The following is a 19,600-nucleotide window of genomic DNA, read 5'->3' as shown; positions in this document are numbered from 1 at the left end:
GATAATGGAGCCCCTTAATCCCTCTGTTTCTTTGCAGTTCATTCTGCTCCAGACTTTGTGAACATCTACTTGGAGTATTAAAACCACTCTTTAGCAGATCTTGCTTAGTTGACTCTTTCTAGTCTACCCTGCATATTATTCATTCCTTAATATTTTAAAATATGTGTTTATCAACTAACTTCATTTTTTAAGACCCACCAATATCTCTTCATCACTGGTTAAAAAACTGTTCTAAATATCCATGAGTTAAAACCATTTTATTAGAGATCAAGAATCATAAATTTCTACTGAATGATCCTCTGATGGTCTGGCTTTGTTTTATCTACGAATAAAGTTCAGAACTTCTTATGGAGTGGGTGCAAGTTCCCAGAAATATTCTCTCTTGCAACTGAGACTTTATGGTAAAAAGAAAAAAAGTTTTCATCAAATAGCAGTTTACTAGACATACTAGGCATTCATAAGCATATGTTCAACGAATCAGTAAAGCTATATTCTCCAGGAAAATCCCTCTACACTTGGGACTTAATGTAGGTTCATAAACTTAACGTCTGTTTGTCTGTCTTCTGTTGCAAGTAAGGCAAGACCACAAGTAATGGCTTGAATAATAATAACCCAGTTTGTTCTGTCCTAATAAGAGGAAAAGATGTAGGTCAACACCAGGCTAGAGAAACTATGCTTCTGTTTTAGTTAGAATAGATTTGGGGATGTAACACAAAATAGATGTCTTAAGCCATAGAGTTTATTTCTTTCTGATAAACACACTTGGGTTGGTGGCATGAGACTGGTATGCTACCAGGAACCCTGAGTCCTTACTTTCCTTTGCCACCATGCTCTGCTGTGAGACCCCTGGTCCAGGTCTCTTGCTCACAGGCTCATGAGGGAAGAAGAGCCCAGGCACCTTTGTTTTAAGGTGGATGCACACAGCATGTCCACTTTCATCGCCTAGTCACAAGCCTCCTTGCTTAAAGAGGGCCTGGGAAACATTAGCTGGTGGCTCTGTCAAGATGTACATCCTATTGCCACAGAAGGGGGTTGAGATTTAAGGAACACTGTGCGATAGATTAACAACCTCATTAGGAAAACTGGCTCTTGCCTTTCTGTCTCTTGGAGACTGGGAGGCTCTTCCTTCCAAAGGGATCATGACTATGCAAAGAAAGTAGGATGCCTGGTGCCCGCAGGCGGGTATTGGAGGGAGGGCACGGCCAGGTGCACCCCAGCACTCTTACCAGTCTCCTCCTGGGTGCAAGCTTCTGTCCCCACTGTGTTACCCCAATCCACTCTTCACACTTACCCCGGGAGCAGGCCCTTGCTTTCCCTTTGAGGTTATCCGTCTAAATTTTCAAAAACTGAGTTCTCTGTAAAGCCTTAGTACACCCTACAGCAGTGATTTACCATCTTAATCTCATTCCAGCATTTTAAATATGAGGCATATATATATAGATCTAACTTATAATTACTGTATTTTACCACAAAATCACTGCATATTTTATGGCAATTTTTTTTTTTTTTTTTTTTTTTTGCAAAGAAGTGGGGTATGACCATCATGTAAAGTTTTTTTTTAAAACAAAAACTTGTGCCGGTATTACATTAAAATAAGGTATTACTAAGTTGTCTTTAGTGTAAGATTAAGATGCATAGAATAATCATGAATATACATTTAATGGGGTGGCAACAATTACATAGTGAAATATAACATTTCACAACTACACAGTTTCTTGAAGACCAAACTTCCTTTTTTCTCTATTCTCTATTCTGTTTTAAAGTGTCTTCCTATAGCAGGTGACTGATTGGAAAGAACTTGCTGTTACTTGTTTAGGTTAGATACAATTTAACCTGGAGACAGGTAAAGGAATTGCTGATCCTGCAGATTTTTCTCCGTGTGCATATAATCCCTTTGAGGACCTTTTATTCATAAAACAATGGGGAATGCATTGTAAAAATAAAACTCTTGGTAAATTAACAAAGTAAGATAAAAAAGTGATCTCTGGCTTATTATAATAAAGCAATTTATAAAGTAGAAAACCCAAGTTAAGGTGCTTATACAGTAAGGCTAAAATTAATGAGTATTACAGTCAGGGCAGAAATGTGTAACTGTTGGATAGATGTGAACCAAAGATGGTTGATTACTTTTTAATGTAAAATTTGGGCATAATGTAGGAGGTACAATAAATATCTCTGCTCTCAAGTATTTCCATAAATAAATGCTTGTTGAAGGAGCACCATCAATATAATATTAGCATTTCTATACTATTAGGTTACGTAGTAATGAAATATTAAATTAGTCCCTGAAGTTATAATTCTCCATATGATTTCCATTTGAACCGAAGAAATATAACAGACGAAATATAAGGCAGTGATATACACTCCATAGAGAATATACTTTCAAGCAAAATTGAAATCTAATTAAGATGAGAAGAAAATTGCTAAAATATTGTTGAGGTCAATATCAGAGGTAATGCAGAAAGAGACTCCACTGTGATTACAGAAATAGCTCTGACAGCCAAGAGCAGGAGAAATGGTATTTAAGAATGCAAACATTCTAAGCCGATTTCTTGCCTTAATAAGCAAAAGTTAAAACTTGGTGTTGAGATGAAGGGGAAAAAAAATCTTTAAGTTCAGGAGATACTTTGTACTGGAATGGTTACATATATATCATTTAGAATAATTTTCCCATAGTTCACAAATAACCTATCAATAACGGAAAAGCAGTTTGTCCCATTCTAGAGTTCAGAACAAGACATATTTAATGTGGTATAAAATCTGCATTAAGCTAAAACCAAATTAAATATCCGAGCATTGGTATGGTAAGAGAACTAAGCAGGGGGAGAATCCCAGCTGAGATTGACAGCTCCGAACTTGGTGTTAAGGTGAAATGAAACTGTCTTTACAGGCAGCCAGCATGTTCTGTGAATTTTATGAAGTACGGGCAGGTTGCGAAATGATTAAACTCACTAAGTGAGATGAGGAGATTATTATATGTCACTCTGAGTGGATCCTGTACAGGCAGTCGGAGAGCGGAAGGAAACAGCAGTTCTAGGAGGAATGTGGATGCATCAGCGCACAGACGTCACCCCTCCTGCTTGCTCCCTTTCAGGCTCTCCTCTTCCTTGGTTCTTCATTCTCCTCGGGGGCTCCTTAACCGAAATGCTCTGGAGCCTGTGATCCCAGTGAGGTCCTCTGAGCAGCCCTGTGGGTGTCATCTGGGAGCTGGTTAGACTTTCAGACTCTGAGACCTACCAGGTCTCCAGAATCAGAATCTTTATTTTAGTAAAACTTTAAAGTGATTCCTGGGCACACAGAAGTTGAGAAACATGACTTTTGGGTGCCAGGGTCTCAGGAGGAAGTGACAGCAAGATATTCTGGTAAATGTTGAACTGTTGATTGTTTTACCATGTGAGCAGACTTCCATCTGGATTTTTGGAGTCACAGTGCAAATAATCTATTGGGTTCTACAGAACCAAATGTACTCTTATAGGTAATGCAAATGCTTTACTTGAATCATACTTAAAAATATCTACTTTAACTTTTCAACTTTTTTTTCTTTCTTTTTTGTAGTTCTAGGGCTTAAACCCAGGTCTTTGTGCACACTAGGCAAGTGTCTCTACCACTGAGCTACATCCCAGCCCTTTTTAACTTTTAAACACTGTAACAGACAAACAAAATTTCCAAGTTCTCTGAAGATTACCAATGTATTTAGTTAAGTTGTCAGACTAACATCTTTTCAGATTTAAAATAAAATTTCTTCTGCTATGCCACATTAAGTCATATTAATAAACTACAAAGCGACCTGCTTTAAAGTCTGATACCACTTTAAATATCTTACATCCACTGATCCCAGTTTTCTCAGTGCTTTGCCATTTAATTCAAGCACAGAAATAAATGACATGATCTGGGTGAAATAAAACTGCAACTGCCATCCATAACTCCAAACTGAATTCCTGCATCCATCCAGCTAACTCCGTCTGCATTAATTGATTTTATATTAAGTAATAGTTGGACATAAGACTTTTCAAAATATGGATTTTTGGGGGGCCTCATAAATTGGGGTACCAGAAAGTTTCATTTGAAACGAAAAGCATGTGGATCCTACAGCATTCTAACCTACAGCATTCTGGCCAGCTCTAACCGGAAGGATGCTGTGGCTGAGTCTCAGATGCCAGGGCTGTCTGGAGCCAAAGTAATTGGATGCTTCACTTCCCAGGAGCCCTTTGATCACGACAAATTGACACCTGCCAACTTCTCCCCCATCTGCTCCTGAGCCTGGTCAAGTTCTTCTCAAGTAGAAGCAGTCAAGTCATTTTGATTCATTTTTGATGTGAATCAAACTTCAAGTTAGGACATGCCATGAAACAAATTATACATTTCCTGTGACCTACTAAAAGAATTACCTTATTAGAGCAAGAATCTAAAGTCTGAATTTAAGACTAAAATCATAGGTAAAAATAATCTCTATTTCTCAGAGCAGGAGGGCTATTGCCTCTGAAATGCCTTTGGAGTCCTAGGTGGCATAACTTTCTAGCATTTCTTTCATCCGTTTCTTCAGTCTGTCCACAGGCATTTACTGAGTGTGTGCTGGACACCCCGTTATGCAAAGAACCATAAGAAAAACACACCTTCTTTCTGCAGTGTCAGCTGACAGCCCAACAAACAATTACTAAGCCAGGTGACGAGGGCATATTGGATACATGCAAATGGTCTATGGTCATACAGGAGAAGAAATAAGTAATTAGAAAGAAGACTCTAGGTTAATTTGTATTTTGTTTTTCTTGGTAATTGGTCCTGTTAAAATATATGGTGATAAGATATTAGGATGTGAAATTGAATTTGAATCAAGTTGATTTGGAAATAAAACATTTTCTACCTTTAAGTATTCAAATGCCAATAATCTGCATAAAGAGAAGGTTAATTTTAAAAATAAAAATTGCCAGAAACAGTCATTAAAAATAGGATGTTAAAATCCCATTGAAGTACAAATGATCGCTTTTGCAGAAATCCCTAGTCCTGCATTTTAGGAGTATTCAGTTACTCTCACATCCTGGTTTATGCTTCCCACGTGTGCAAGTACACCATCATCTTTTTATCATTGAGATGTGGATTTTCTACTTGGTGCATTATTTAGAGCACATTTAGATTCCAGCTTGGTTTTCCTTTGCTACTCAGTAGGCTTCTGCACTACCTCCCCCTGAATTAATTGATATAATGAGCTGATGTAAATGACTCTCACCATTAGGCTGAGCTAATATTAACCCACAATGATTTAGAAAGTAAATATACCACACAAAGGCATATACTTACTGAATTTCAAAATTAAGTATCAAGTATGCTTTTTTTTGCTGTGTGTTTGCCTCCCACCACAACATGGAGAGCAAGGGCAGTGGATGTGGTCCCTGCCGCGTGGCCTGGGCCTGGGTCTGCGTGCAAAGTGCTGTGGAGTGGGTCCTTCCAAACCAGGACCACTGCCCCCCACTGCTGTACTTCCTTCCCCTTGATTTTCTCTCTTATTCTGCTAGGACCCCCTTTCAACATTTTAATCATAGAAATGCAGCACCTCTTTATGACCCAGGGAAAATGTTCTGTAAGGTCTGTTCAGCCCTTGGCTTGGCAGCAGCTCTTAGGTTGTCATGACTCACAAAATTCTTCCTGCTGTCACATTTTACCTGAGTCTTGTCCCCATCCCAATCTACACCTACAGTATAAGGTCTTTGAAGGCTCGTCTTCACAGCCTTCATTCCCGCAAGTTCAAATTATATGAAAAGAAAAGTAGGCGTCTATTAAACGTAGAGTGAGTTTTCCATCCTTCATGAAAATCCAGGATCATGCCTTTGCTTTTATCGCACTTCAAACCAATGATGATCTTTCTCATGTTTTCTTCTTAAATAGTCTTATTCAGTCGGTGAACATCAACCTAGGAGCTTTGAATTGATTCTGAAATCTATGTATGATCTCTCACAAGAAATTCCACAGCATTTTATTTGTCTCTGAGTTGCGCCATTTTTATTTTTGCCTCTGTTATAGTTCTCATACATAATGTATCTACTTTCTTAAGTGGTAAGATCTTCAGAGGCTGTGAATATAGTCTTATAATTCTGTTTACCATAGTGCTATGCATACAGCAAGTGTTCAGTACACATTTGTTGTAGGAATAAAGGTTTATGAGGAAGTGTGGAGAAACACCACACACAGGTAGACTCAGGGGCTCCATGTCTATTGAGCTGCTCTCTGCTGCAAAGTGACTTTAGACATGGTAAATCAAGAACAGAGGCTGGAGAAGGTGATCCAAGACCAACCCCATCATATGTTGTAGCAAAACACTACCAGGGCATTCTTATTAAGGATTTCCATGCAGGATGACTCTCTGTCAATCCATTGCCTGTGACTCACTATTATAGGTTCTGCTGTTTTAATCTGAGAGGAAATTAATATTTTTGAGAGTTTCCTATTAAAATCTAGATATTTTCTGTGAATGCTAATACATAACAATAAATAACTTCTTTTCAAATATTTTTAAACAATGATGTATACAGAAATAGGTTGTGGGGAAGTTGGAGAAAGGAATTGATAGAAGGGATAAGGAGATGGCATCAGGTGATGGGAAAGAGTATCTGCCACTGAAGTATGAATTTTCCAGAACAGATCTCAACTTCACTATTGCTAGGATACAGTCAAGCTAGGAAATTGTGCCCTGGAAGCTGTGACCCAGATACTTAGAGCTCTCAGCAATTGGCCCTCTCGTTCCTTCCTATTATGTACTTCATGAACCTTACCTCCAAACCTAAAGTGGTACATCTACACAATGGAGTTCCATTCAGCCATAAAAAAGGATGGAATCCTATCCTTTCCATTACATGAATGGGACTGGAGATTATTATGTTAAGTGAAATAAGCTAGGTACAAAAAGATAAGTACTGTGAAATAGCACTCATGTGGAATCTAACCAGACGATTTTATAAGTCAAAAGGAGAATCATGGTTACCGGAGTCTAGGGGTGGTAATGGGGAAAGGTTATCAGTGGGTACCAAGTTATAGTTAGAAAAGAGCAAGAAGTCCCAGTGTGTAATTACCCCAGTAGGGTGCCTGTAGATCTCATTATGTAGTGTGTATTTCACAAAGATAGAAGAAAGGACTTTGAATATTTTTACCAAAACAAATGATAAACGCTGGAGGAGATAGGTATGTTTAACCTGGGTTAAACACATTACACAATGTAAATGAATACTGACGCATCATTTGATGCCCCATTAATACGTATAGTTTTTATGTTTAAGTATCAGTTTGAAAATTAAATTAAAAATAAGATGTTTTTAAAGTATTCATAAGGTAGATATAATTGCCCACTTTTCAAATACGGAGATTCAGAAAGGTTAGATTCATCACGGTTAGCTTTCTAATGCATGGAAAGACATAGCTTGGAACACAAACCCTATTCTCCCCCTCCATTAGGCTTGCTGCCTCTTTAAGTTGGTGGCTTTAACGATCCAGTCAGGTACTAGGGGAAGTGTTTGAAAGACAGAAATCTTTTCTCACCAAGTTAACGTAATTTCATTGCCGTTGCCATGGCATTATTCCAAAAACTCAAATTGGTTTGGAAAACTCAGGACTACCCCTCTGCAACTTGGTATTGGCCTTGAAAGAGAAGAAAACAGGAGAGGAAACAAGATGGCTTATCTTCCATCCCTCGCCAGGAGGAACCTGGCTAGTGTCTATGTCTTTGGGTAAAAGGGAAATGAAATGAATCTGCCATATGCAAACGAGCCCCTCAGCTGGGCGTTAGTATCTACTGTTTACTCAAAAATGGGAAACACCAGGCCTGTGATACATCATCTTCTGTGTGCTTGGCACCTTCCATCATGAATCATATTAATCTGCTAAAACTAACAAGGATTAATTGCCTCAGTAAGGCAACCTGGCATGGAAATGATAGATTACCCAAACAGCTTGGAATTTGGCCACTCATAAATCTCATTTGTTTGTTGCTTTATTTCTGTTTGTCTCTTTTTCTGACAGATGTGTGCCCAATCACTGTGAGCATGGGGGAAAGTGCTCGCAAACGTGGGACAGCTTCAGATGCTCTTGTGAGGAGACAGGATACAGCGGGGCCACCTGCCACAACTGTGAGTGCCAGTTTATCTCACTTTCATCTCAGAGACACATGAGAATCACAGGGCCTCAGCCATGCTTTAAAGCTTAGCTGCCTGAATTATCTACACTCTGCATCTCTTGATCTGGAAAATCCATATTCCGTTGTCATGACTCCAAAAAGATAGTACTCTACTTGTCAAATATGGTCCCTCATGCTGGATGGGGAAGGGCCAGCATCTCCAACCTTCCATGTCTGAGTTGGAAGGCAGAATCTGGAGTCCCCTCTGTGTGTCTAAGCCAGGTCTGTCCACTTAGATTGCCTGGAAAATTGTGTTAGTGTTATGTCTCTGACTGGACCATCATTTATCAATTCATCTGAGGGGGAGACAGAGTATAATTTGAACATTTAATTTCTGGACAGTGGTTGACTCTGGTGTCAGCCCAAGTATTTGGCCCCATTTTTTACATCAGATAAATGAGTCAGAAAGTGGCATAAAGTCCATCACCTTATATATCTAAAGTAAAAACACAAGAAGGCAAAGTTCTAAAAACATTAAAAAGAAAAGCTAGCATGCAAAAATAACTAGAAAAATATACACGTGTCTTGTATCACATAGCTTTATCCCCTAGGGTTAAGTACAAATTAAGCTTTTAAATTCAAAGTGTATCTTAAGTGAATGTTAGCTCTTTAGTTGTGATATTCATTTTCCAATAACTCATTGCCATTTTACAAAAGCACCTTTGAAAACATACTTGTCATAAACACATAGTAAAGAGGGTCACCTGTTGTGTAGTGTGTGTGTATCTATAGAAAAGAGAGTCAGCCATCTTTCAATATGCTAACACCCTGAAATCCTAACATCGAAAACCTCTAATTACACAAGACTGATTTCTCTTCACTTTATTTTTAGGAAATGAGAAGCAGAATATTTTCAGAGTCCTGGGGACAGTAAAAATGCAATATACTTCTCTGAGCCTCTCCATACTGTCATTTGTAGTAAGTTCAGTAAGAAATCATGCTTAGAATGTGCTGTGAGACATAAACTAAGAAAAATGTTTGAAATTTATTTTTCTTCATTTATTAATTTATTGAAGGAAATAATAAAAAACAAGATGTAAAGGGACTCTTAGAAAAACCAACATTAATGGGAAGATGTATAAGTGAATAACAACAGACAGACAGGAAATTCATCATCTGTAAAGATAAAGAAAAGTATTTTAGTGAATAAGGAACACAAATGATTAATAATAAAATTAATTAGGAGAAGACCAGGGGGAGGAAGGAAGGGAGGTAAGAGGAGGTTCTGGAGAATGAAATTGACCCAATCTGTTGAGTGCATGAATGTATATGTAACAAGGAATCCCATTAATACATATAATTATAATGCACCAATAAAAATTTTAAAGATCAAATGAACAAGAATGTGGGATACAAAAGCTTGTGAAACAAAACAAGACAACAGAAAAAGTTATCCTTGGTGTCTATCCTAAACTGGAAAGATCGCACAAGATCAAAATCTATCTTGTGAGAAGCAAGTTATAACTAAAATTATATATAGACCAACCACACAAAATCTTGACTTTTCATATACAATATTCATTATTATAAAATACAATGCTGAAATAAGAAACTTTGGTAAGAATTAGCAAGCTTAATTTCACCAGTATAATTTCTATCATGTGACAGTTACCATGTTTAAATGCAAGAGATCTTGTTTCTGAAATACAGCGATGCCAAGGAAAGACAGAGCAAAAACTGGTAGTGATCACAGGGTCTCCCACCTCATAGATGGCTTTGATATTGAATTGAAAAGCCAGTAAATTTTTAACACATCAACATGTATTGCAAAGAGAAGGGCCAAACTGTAAAAATATATGCTACTGATTCAGTAGTTGAATTTTGTTAAGAGTCATAACTGCAAATATTTGAAATATGCTTGGCGTATTTAAGTCTGGTTCTATTGGCCGGCTCTCCATGCAGAAGAGGAGAATTATCTCATATCTGGGTGTTCCTTCCTACTTGCTATTCATTCCATTTTTGCTTCTATAAGGGGAGAATTACTCCTTTTAATAATGAAAGCTGGTCCCTCCTGAATATTGTGAATGTCAAGTGTGTACATCAGTTGAGGTTGAACGGCCATGTTGCTTAATTCAAGAAAGAGCTTGGTCTGGAAGAGGGTACCTTGTGGTTTATTGAAGGATATTTACTTCCTGTAAAGATTTGACACATCTCTTAGTACTCCATGGAGAAGTTAAAAATTGAAATGTTTTACTTTCTCTACATCCTTGCCAACCACATAATTTTTTGTTGTTGTTGTTGTTACCAGGGATTGAACCCAGGGGCACTTAACCACTCAGCCACATCCCAAACCCTTTTTATTTTTCATTTTGAGATAGTGTCTCACTGAATTCCACAGGGCTGGCTTTGATCTTATAATCCTCCAGTCTCAGACTCCCAAACTCTGGGATTACAGGCCGTGCCACTGTGCCTGGTTCTTTCATCTTTTTGATAATACCATTCAAGCAGGTATGAGATGACCCTCATTTTTGTTTAAATTTGCATTTCTATGATGATTAGTAATGTTGAGAATTTTTTAATGTATCTGCTGGCCATTTGTTAGCTTTCCTCTGGGAAAGGTCCGTTCAGGTCCTTTACTCATTTTTATAAAAAATAATTCTTTGTCTTATTATTTTGAATTTTGAATTTCTTTTTTTTTTAATTTTATCATTCTACAATGTATGCATGTACCAAAATATCACATTGTACCCCATAAATATATTCAATTATTATTTGTCAATTAAAACAAATAATAAAATCGTTTAAAAGAAAAAAAAAATCAAGAGTGGTCTGGCATAGCACATAACAAAAGATGCAATGTGTTCCATGAAGTTTGAAACAGAATGGAGGGTTTTTCATTGTTACTAAGTTACTGGATGCATTCCTGGTAAGAACGGTGAAGTGAAAGACCCGGATGCCTGATTCTGGCTGGAGATCACCACTCCGTGTGTCCTCCTAGACAGTCATGTGACTTCTCTGGAACGTTTTTACTCCCATTGTCTAAATGGTTCCTGAAGTCTCTTTTGCTTCTAAAGGCCCATGAGCTGACATTTCAAGTTGCTTATTCCATGTCGTATGGTTTTGAACTTTTCTAGTATTACTGGTTGAGAATTCCTAATCCCCAAATCCAAAATACACCACAATCTGAAAGTTGAATACCTACGTGATACCTCAAATTTTCAGGTTGTGGAGCATTTTGGATTTTGGTTTCTGAATTAGGGCTGCTTAACCAGGAAAGTCTAGGCAAATATCCAAAACCAAGGTAGAAAACTCTGAAATTTGAAACTTTAAAGAAATGTTTTTATTAGTGCATGTGTAACCATAATACATGATAATGGGATTCATTTGACATTCATACATACATGCAATATGAGTTGCTCCATTTTAATCCCAATACCTCCTCTTTCCCTCCCCCTCCTCTAGTCCATTAGAGGAGGGACTGCAGAATGAAATGGACCAAATTAAGCCATGTACATATTGGAATAGGTCACAGCAGATGCCACCTTTACATATCAAGCACCAATGTTAAAAAGACAATAAATAAAATAGAAGACTCAAAATCCTTTTGAACCCAAGCATTTGGATAAGGGACACTCAACCTACACTAAATATTTTACCTCATTTTTTTTCTTGCAGAAGGCCAAGCATTTCTGTTGGGCAGAAATTATGCTAGTTTTAAATAGTACCATGTCCAAAAAAAAAGCAGCTAACAGCAAACTTTAGAGTAACTGAACATTTGATATAGTTTCAAGCATTGTAATCAGGCTGCAAAATACTGATTTAGCCCATTTTCTATACTGGTCCAGGATTGGTCAGGATGAGAAAGCAATTTCTAGAGTGACACAGGATCACCAGCATGGTGGAGCATTCAAGTCTTTTGGTTTGATCACATTACTCATCTCTACCACTTGCTCCTGCCCTGGCAGCTGAAATGAATATGGTAATGGTAGTCACCTCCAGAAGCCATAGTGGGCTCCACAGGGGATGCACAGTCCTGTGCAGCACTGATCCAGGTTTTTCTCTTTCTTTCCTTTGAGAGCAGTGTCCCTTTGCTCTGAACTTCTGTGACAATGATGTCCTTATCACACAATTTGCCACTAAATTTCATATTATCACACATTACTTGCTGTCATTTCCATGGCAGATTTGGGTTGGAAGTGAAGGACTGGCTTCCATGGGTTTTGTTCTTCCTGAATCCAAGAGTGTGACAGGGAGTCCCGAGGCCTCCTAAGCTTGTATCTAATGGTTTATTTGCTAGTGTGCTAATTCACAGAGACCTTACTTTCAAATATGTGGTAGAGAGGACCCAGAGGGTTTGTCATTTACAAATCCTCCGTGGAGGGGTGAGAATGTCATCCTTTGATGAGGAAATTCCCTGGGGAGACATTGTCCATCAGGATGGTCAGATCATAAGAGAGGGAAAGCTAATTTTTGTTGTCCAAAAACAAAAGAGAATTCTTGGTGACAAAATGAGTATATAAGGGAGTTGTTGAGTTTCCATACTCCTTAAAGTTTTTACTATAGAGATTCCATTCTTAGTTTCACAAAACTGCCTTTTATTATATCCGAATGTGAGATCTTGATGCCAGGGTGAGACAGTTATGCTGACTGGTTAGTTTGCTGACTTGTAAGTGGGTCGTGCTGACTCACCCTGCTCTGCCCTCTGCCAGGGTCCAGCCCTAGCAGGGGTCGTAGTGGTCACAGGTGATGGAGGAGGCGTCGGCAAGGTGGAGAACAAAGCAACACAGACTCAAGGAATGGATGCTAAGTTCTAAATTTCATTTCTCCCAGCCAGTTTTTTATACATTAAAAGGTTGACAGTTACACATGTTTTTCCAGAACAGAAAAAGATCACAAGGAAAAATAACAAAAATATCTTGTATAATCATTACTAGAGCAGGCAATGAAGTATTCTAATTATTTTTAGTAATTGCTTACTCCTGATAACCTATAACTAAACAATAAGACATATTAATATTGCTTAACTAATCATAACGGTTAAAGCAAGTTCAGCAGGGTTGAGTAAATGTCAGTTGTGTGGCTACTGCTGTGGTTAATAAGTGCTAGACAGTTTAACAATAATATGACATCATCTTCTACTGTGTGAACTTAACATTGAGGAACTTTTTCTCCGGGGAATAGGTGGCCAATAATATTTACAGCGTTTAGTAAATCCTAATCTTTAAGAAATGGAATATCTTGCACTCTTGTATGTATGCTTTCAAACCAGATTATAGCATGTCCTGATTTTACATCTAAATATCCCATGGGAGATAAAGGAGGGTCTAAATCCAGGGGCTTAAGAGGCATCCCTCTGTAAGGATGTCATGGCTTTCCACTAATTAAATAAGCATTGTCATAAGGTGTTTTAACTGTAGGAACTCTATTTTCTTTATTTCTTCTGTTCCTGTTAATCATTCCTGTTGGGGTTGGAGTTATTTGCCTACATACTTCAGGTCATCTGAGAGTAGTCAACAGTGCATCAGCAGCTAGAATCTATTTTTGTATTTTCTCATAACATTCTTGGTTACTCAAAGTTTCATTACAAATGACTAAATCTGAAATCACTGTTCCATTAGAAGTCTGGTTTTTATGTTCTAAACTTGGTTCTGTTAAGACCCCTGTTTTCAGGGAAAACACATAAAATATTAATAGTAAATCTACACATATTAAGCAAGCAAGGAAGGAAAGCCTGCAACCGAATTCCCAATATGATGAGACTTTGCAAACACCTTTATTACTTGGCGGAATCCTTGTCAAGCACTGAGGGGAATTGCAGGTGGCGTAACAGCTCTCCCAGAGTCTGAGGACGTCTTTCCTGAGCAGACTCCCATGCTGCTGGCTGGGCTCTCCTCTGAGCGCTGCTGTCTAGATCTTCTCAGGGCTGCCAAGCTTGATCCAGCACCCTGATTTAGGATCTGATTACTGTCCTGTGCTTCCACATGTGTCCTTACACTTGGACAACGATGACCCTCATTTACATAAAGTAGCATCAAGAAGCTGAACCGTATCTCAGACTTAATGGATATCTTTTCTCCTTAGTATCCTTTCTTAGACCACAGCCACTCTTATGAAGAATTTGCCTGAACTTCCCCAGAATTTCCCTAAACTTCCCCAGAATTTCCTCAATAACATGAAAACCTTGGGCTACTTACTGAGTGGGAGGACAAAAGGGACTATCTTGGTATTTGACAAAGATACTCAATGTTTTGGGATGAAAATTAATAAAAATATTTTAAATGCCAGACATGTCTTCTAGGAGAAAAATGTGTTTCCAGATATTGTTAAATGAAAGGAGAGATGGCGGCCCAGATAGACAGATACCATGTTTCAAATGATAGTAAGAATAGATAAAGTAAATGAACTGTAAGGGTCTCTTCCGGCTTTAAAATGATTGGATATCCAATTCTGAAATCTAAGATGCTTAGATGTTGCCACACAACACATGCATAAAATTTATACAAGCCAGTTTAGAGAAAAAAATTAAATGCATAAAAACAACTATTCTGCATGCTATAAATTGTAAACCATAAATTACACTACACCCTACTACTGCCTAGGTGTGGTCATTTTCAACAGCCCACATCATGTTATTTATAACCATTTATACCTGTAAGTAATCTAATCCAAAACACAATCCTGTAAAAGAATACTGCAGTCACAGTAACCTGGGGTGTGAACGCTTAGACTTACTGGCACTTAGAAACCGTTGCCTCTGTCCATTTGGAGCTTCCTCAATTTAAGCATCAGTGATGACAACTTGGAGTTTGAATAATACCTACAAAATGAGCGGTCTGGATAGAAACATGTTGCCCATCTCAAATAAAGCTGAAATGTTTAGGCTTCCAGAATTGGATTCCGTCCCTCAGCTACAGGTCCATCTGACTTGCAAGGTGCTCTTTGGCATAGCTATGGCTTATCACGTTTTCTCTCCTGTTTGCCACTCCAGTGCCACTGACCTCTTTTCAATCTTCCACACCATCCCCCTTCCCATGCCACTCCCCACCACAGGACATTGACACATCCTTCCTCTCACCTTGCCAAGTACGTTTCTACTCATCCTTCCTATCTTAGCAGGGCGGCCCCCCACCTCTAACAAACTTTCCATGATTTAACCATTAGGTCAGATTCTCTTATTCTCCCTTTCAGCAATGGTTGTGGTTTTGCATCTATTACTTGTGATTCTCTAATAATGCCTGACCTTTCCATTGGGCTAGAACCTCTGAACAGAGATGGTGCTGGTTTTGTTCCCTGCTTCCTACTCACAGATCCCCCTCCAACCCAGCATATAATATGTGCTCTGGGTTTTGCTGTGTCAAACAATGTAAGGGTGTCAGAGAATGTAAAAGGCATCCAGAGTTTTTTTTTTTTTTTTTTAAATCAAAGTCCTTTACACAAATTGATGGCGATACAGAAACTACAAAGAGAGAGGAAAGCTAAAGGAAATAAAAGGAAAAATGGACACAGGAGGGTAACCCAGTTCTGCAAAAATATTTTTAAAAGCTACAATATGGATTAATGGAAGGCAGAGAGCGTATGGCAGTAATAACAGCAGAAACAGCCCAGGAGGTATAAAATTATTATGAGAAATTACATGGAGGAATCCAGTACAGCAGCAAACAAACCTGCACATTCGAATAATCTTCATAGGAAACACCGGCCATATTAAGTGAGCGTATTACCCTCATTAAAATAACTTATGGGAAGATAGAAAATTGTGGTAAAAATGATGACTTAGATCACAGGGCACAGGCACCCCCTGTGCTCGGTCCCTGGCATGAGTTGTTCTAAAATACACAGAGATGTGTTTAGACATTGACTGTCTTGTGAATGACAGAAAAAATGACTTTCAACTGGGTGCGAAGTTTGGATACAGAGAGCAGCACTGTCCTGTAACTGATCGTACAGTTGTGTATGTGCACCCTTGATACAGGGAAATCATGGTGGACAGGAAGCTTCAGGTTGGAATTCTATGTTCTCATATCAGAGTTTCAGAACCTCAGACTACTTGGCCAATCTTATTTTTTTTTCCACCAGCTGAACCTCAGCAGTTCTAGAATGATGAATATCTCCCATGCCTTCCATATCTTCTGTCTCCTCAAATACTCTTGGCACATTCGCATGGATTCTACTGGCTCCATGGAGGGTGAGGTCAGCTCTTCACCACCAGCTATATCTCACTAATGGTGATGAAATGATCAGTGGTCAGATTTAAACCTCCCAGTCCCATGCTGTCTTGGCTGTGTGTATTTGGACAACTCTAAACCTCTCTGAACTTAAGTTTGCTTCTGGACATTCAATGGGACCTTGTTTATTTAGACAACATCCTTAATTTTGTTGATGTTTTGTTTAGTGTGAGAAAAGGTCTCCCTCTGTTGTCCAGGCTGGCTTTGGACTCAGAATCATCCCATCTCAGCCTCTCCAGGAGTTGAGATCACAGACATGCGCCCTCTATACACCTGGCTTTACTTTCTAATTTATAAGAACTTTTATTATTCCACTAATTCTCAAAAAACAGTTGGCTAAATTTTCCTCTGATTGTAAGTCATGTAAGGATAATAAGCATTGATAAGAGTCTTCATTCTGAATGTAGGCCATTTTTTTCATATCAATGACTCTCAAGGAAAAGATCATAGTTTGTCTCTGTTTACATTAGTACTCTCTGAAAAGATAAAAGGCTTTATTAGAAATATAATGTATATGCCGATGTATATGCATAAAGTAAATTTGCTCTTTCTCATCTAGCTATAGAATTAAGCAGTCAGATCATGCTTCTTTGATTTCAAGTGAACAACCCCACATTCTTCCAGCTTTCCCTCCCACCCCATTCCAACATCTTGAACTACTTCAGAAGCTATGAGACAGGGGTGCAGGACTATAGGACATAGCCTAGATTCCTACCTTCTCTAAGCAACTTTTATGCACTGATTAATGTGCTGAGAGCTGACTCTATTCTCCAAGCAGGATAGGTCTGGAGTGTGGGCAGAGAATGGAAGAGGGCAGGGCATTAGGATGCTGTTATGGTTTGGATGTGAGGTGTCTCCAAAAACTCACGTGTGAGACAGTGCAAGACGGTTCAGAGACCTTTGACCCAATCAGGAATTAATCCCCAGATAGGGATTAACTGAGTGGTAACTGAAGGCTGGTAGGGTGTGCCTGGAGGAGGTGGTACACTGTGGGCATGACTTTGGGGTATATATTTGTATCTGGCCAGTGGAGACATCTCGTTCTGCTTCCCTATCACCATATGAGCTGCTTCCCTCTGCCACACTCTTCCGCCATGATGCTCTGCCTCACCTTGAGCCTAGAGTAATGGAACTGGCCTTCTATGGACAAAGACCTCTGAAACTGTGAGCCCTCAAATAAACTTTTGTTCCCTAAAATTGCTCTGGTCAGATCTTTTAGTCACAGTGGTAAAAAAGCTGACTAAAACAGATGCTACGTTAAGAACCCCTCCAAACAAGTGCATGGTTTCATTAAAAATAAGTCCTCACAACCTTAATTCATTTCCATATCGCTGGCTTATTGACACTGTGAACTATGGAAAATTGTACCACATGCTTACCTTGGTATCCTAGCTTGCTTCTTTGCATGTTTATGAAACATGGATAAATATAGGTATGTAGAAAATACCCAAACTGCTTAATGCTTTATCAGTGTTTATTTACTTTTTTGCAATTTAAAGCCATTGTTTTGCCTTTTCAGTTCACAGTTTCTAAATATTTGCTTTCTTTGTGCTCTGTGGTTTGTTTCCTACCCCCAAACCCCCATCAGATGGACAGGAAGCATCAGCGTGAGGAAGCAGCCCCTTCAGGTGGGACCAGGGGAGACTGCCGAACGTGCACACTTAGGTGGACCAGCCCTGGTGGCTTGCATACAGTCCCAGTTTCTCACCAGAGCCACTCACTCAGGGAAAGGGGAAGCAATGACAGGTGGTGTCACTTCCTAGAGTCACACTTATTACAAAGAGAAACAATGCCCTCACCGCTGGGCTTCCTCATCTTCTCCTCCGGTCTATAGGTAAAGTGAGGGGCAGAGAAGTGAGAAATACCACCTGTGTAGACATGTTGGAAGGGGATTTAAAGGGCACTCCATCTCTCAGCTACAACCCAATAAATTACATCGGATGAAAATAGTGCAGGTCATTTGGAGACACATCGCCCAAGGACCTTTACATTTCTAAGGCAGCCCCAATTTCAAATTAATCCCTCCTGTCATGCCTTGCTTTGGAACTATGGCTAAGATTAAACGTAGAAAGAAAGGATTTAATTTCAGTTTTACAAAGACTCTTTCAGTCGTTTCAAAAATATGTTTTTTCTCTTTGAGCTTTTGCAAAAAAAAAAAAAAAAAATTTGATCTGCAAATGCATATTAAAAAGCAGCGTGCCATGGAGACAGACTGTGATACTGTGAACTTCTCAGGGACTATAAAATGCCAGAGCTGGGTCTCCAGGGAGTTGGCATTATTCATTAAACTCCCCTGTAGCTTGAATCCCAGTGAGTCTTATTCACATTTCTGAGTACAGAGAAAAGGGAATAGAAAACACCCATCTCTACACATTAGTCAAGGTGGGTTATGGAGAAAAAGAACAGAGAGAAAGAGTCCACTTTCATTTGAGGAGGAGGAAGGAAATTTTAGGGAAGCTTATATCTACTCAAAAGCAGAAAAGGGCGATTAGTTAAAAATGGCACGCATCTGTCTTTGGGTCTTTTTAACCTCTCCCAAATCAAAATGTGTTTTATTTTTATGTTGACTTTAGTCACAAAGTTCTTACTGTAAGTCTGTAATATTACAGACTTGGTGTAAAGGACTACTTCTAATTTACAGGCAGTTCCAATTCCTTCAGTGGTTTTATGCGTTTGTTTGGGATGTAGCCTGCTATTCCAGTAGAGAAGCATAGACGGAAGCCCTTTCCATGTGGCGTAGACAAGGTAGTTAAAAGAAAAGGAACAAGAAGAAATAGTTAGAAAGTTTCAGTACACTAGTAAAAGGTAGCAGATGTTTGTGTGTCAAGCTGGTGTAGACACCGGGGTGTGGGATGTGTGAGAGCAATGTGGTCCCAGATGGTTAGAGAGACCGTCAAGTAGAAAGAGAACCCTGAGCTCAGTTCCTTTCAGGGTCCTCCAGAGAAATAGAAATTGTTAAATATTCAGGCGTATTCAATGATTTTGTGTGCTGATTGTTGAACCTTGCTCAATCTTAGTAGCTCGACTCAGGCCATGACGGGAGAGTTTACAACATGGAAACTGCAAACCCTGCACATCGAGATAGTTTTAGCAGAGCTGGTCTACTAGCTCAGCATGTCCTATGTCACTATTAATGAAATAAAAATAAAGAATTATACTGTGCAGCTGCTGATGTCACTATGAAGGGCACAGATGCTGTGCAACATGTCGTGTGCAATCCACAGTGTACTGTGGGGAGATTGGTCCCACGGAAGGGGCAGCAGGCGCAGAGTTGTAC

The 19,600-nt window shown here is 39.0% G+C and overlaps 1 protein-coding gene across 2 annotated transcripts in view; it reads left to right on the top strand.

Annotated features, from left to right (window-relative positions):
- Positions 1–19,600, top strand: part of CNTNAP2 (contactin associated protein 2) — a 2,020,421-nt gene that overhangs the window by 1,168,266 nt on the left and 832,555 nt on the right. For both annotated transcript variants that reach the window (XM_079149276.1, XM_079149277.1), the window contains exon 11: positions 8,005–8,111. In XM_079149276.1, coding sequence (XP_079005402.1) covers positions 8,005–8,111 — 107 coding nt within the window. The remainder of the gene's footprint in view (positions 1–8,004; positions 8,112–19,600) is intronic.

This window comes from Sciurus vulgaris (assembly GCF_902686455.1).
Source record: "Sciurus vulgaris genome assembly, chromosome: 8".
NCBI classification, from domain to species: Eukaryota; Metazoa; Chordata; class Mammalia; order Rodentia; family Sciuridae; genus Sciurus; species Sciurus vulgaris.
Note: the sequence above shows the minus strand (reverse complement) of the source record. Positions and strands in the feature narration are given on the sequence as shown.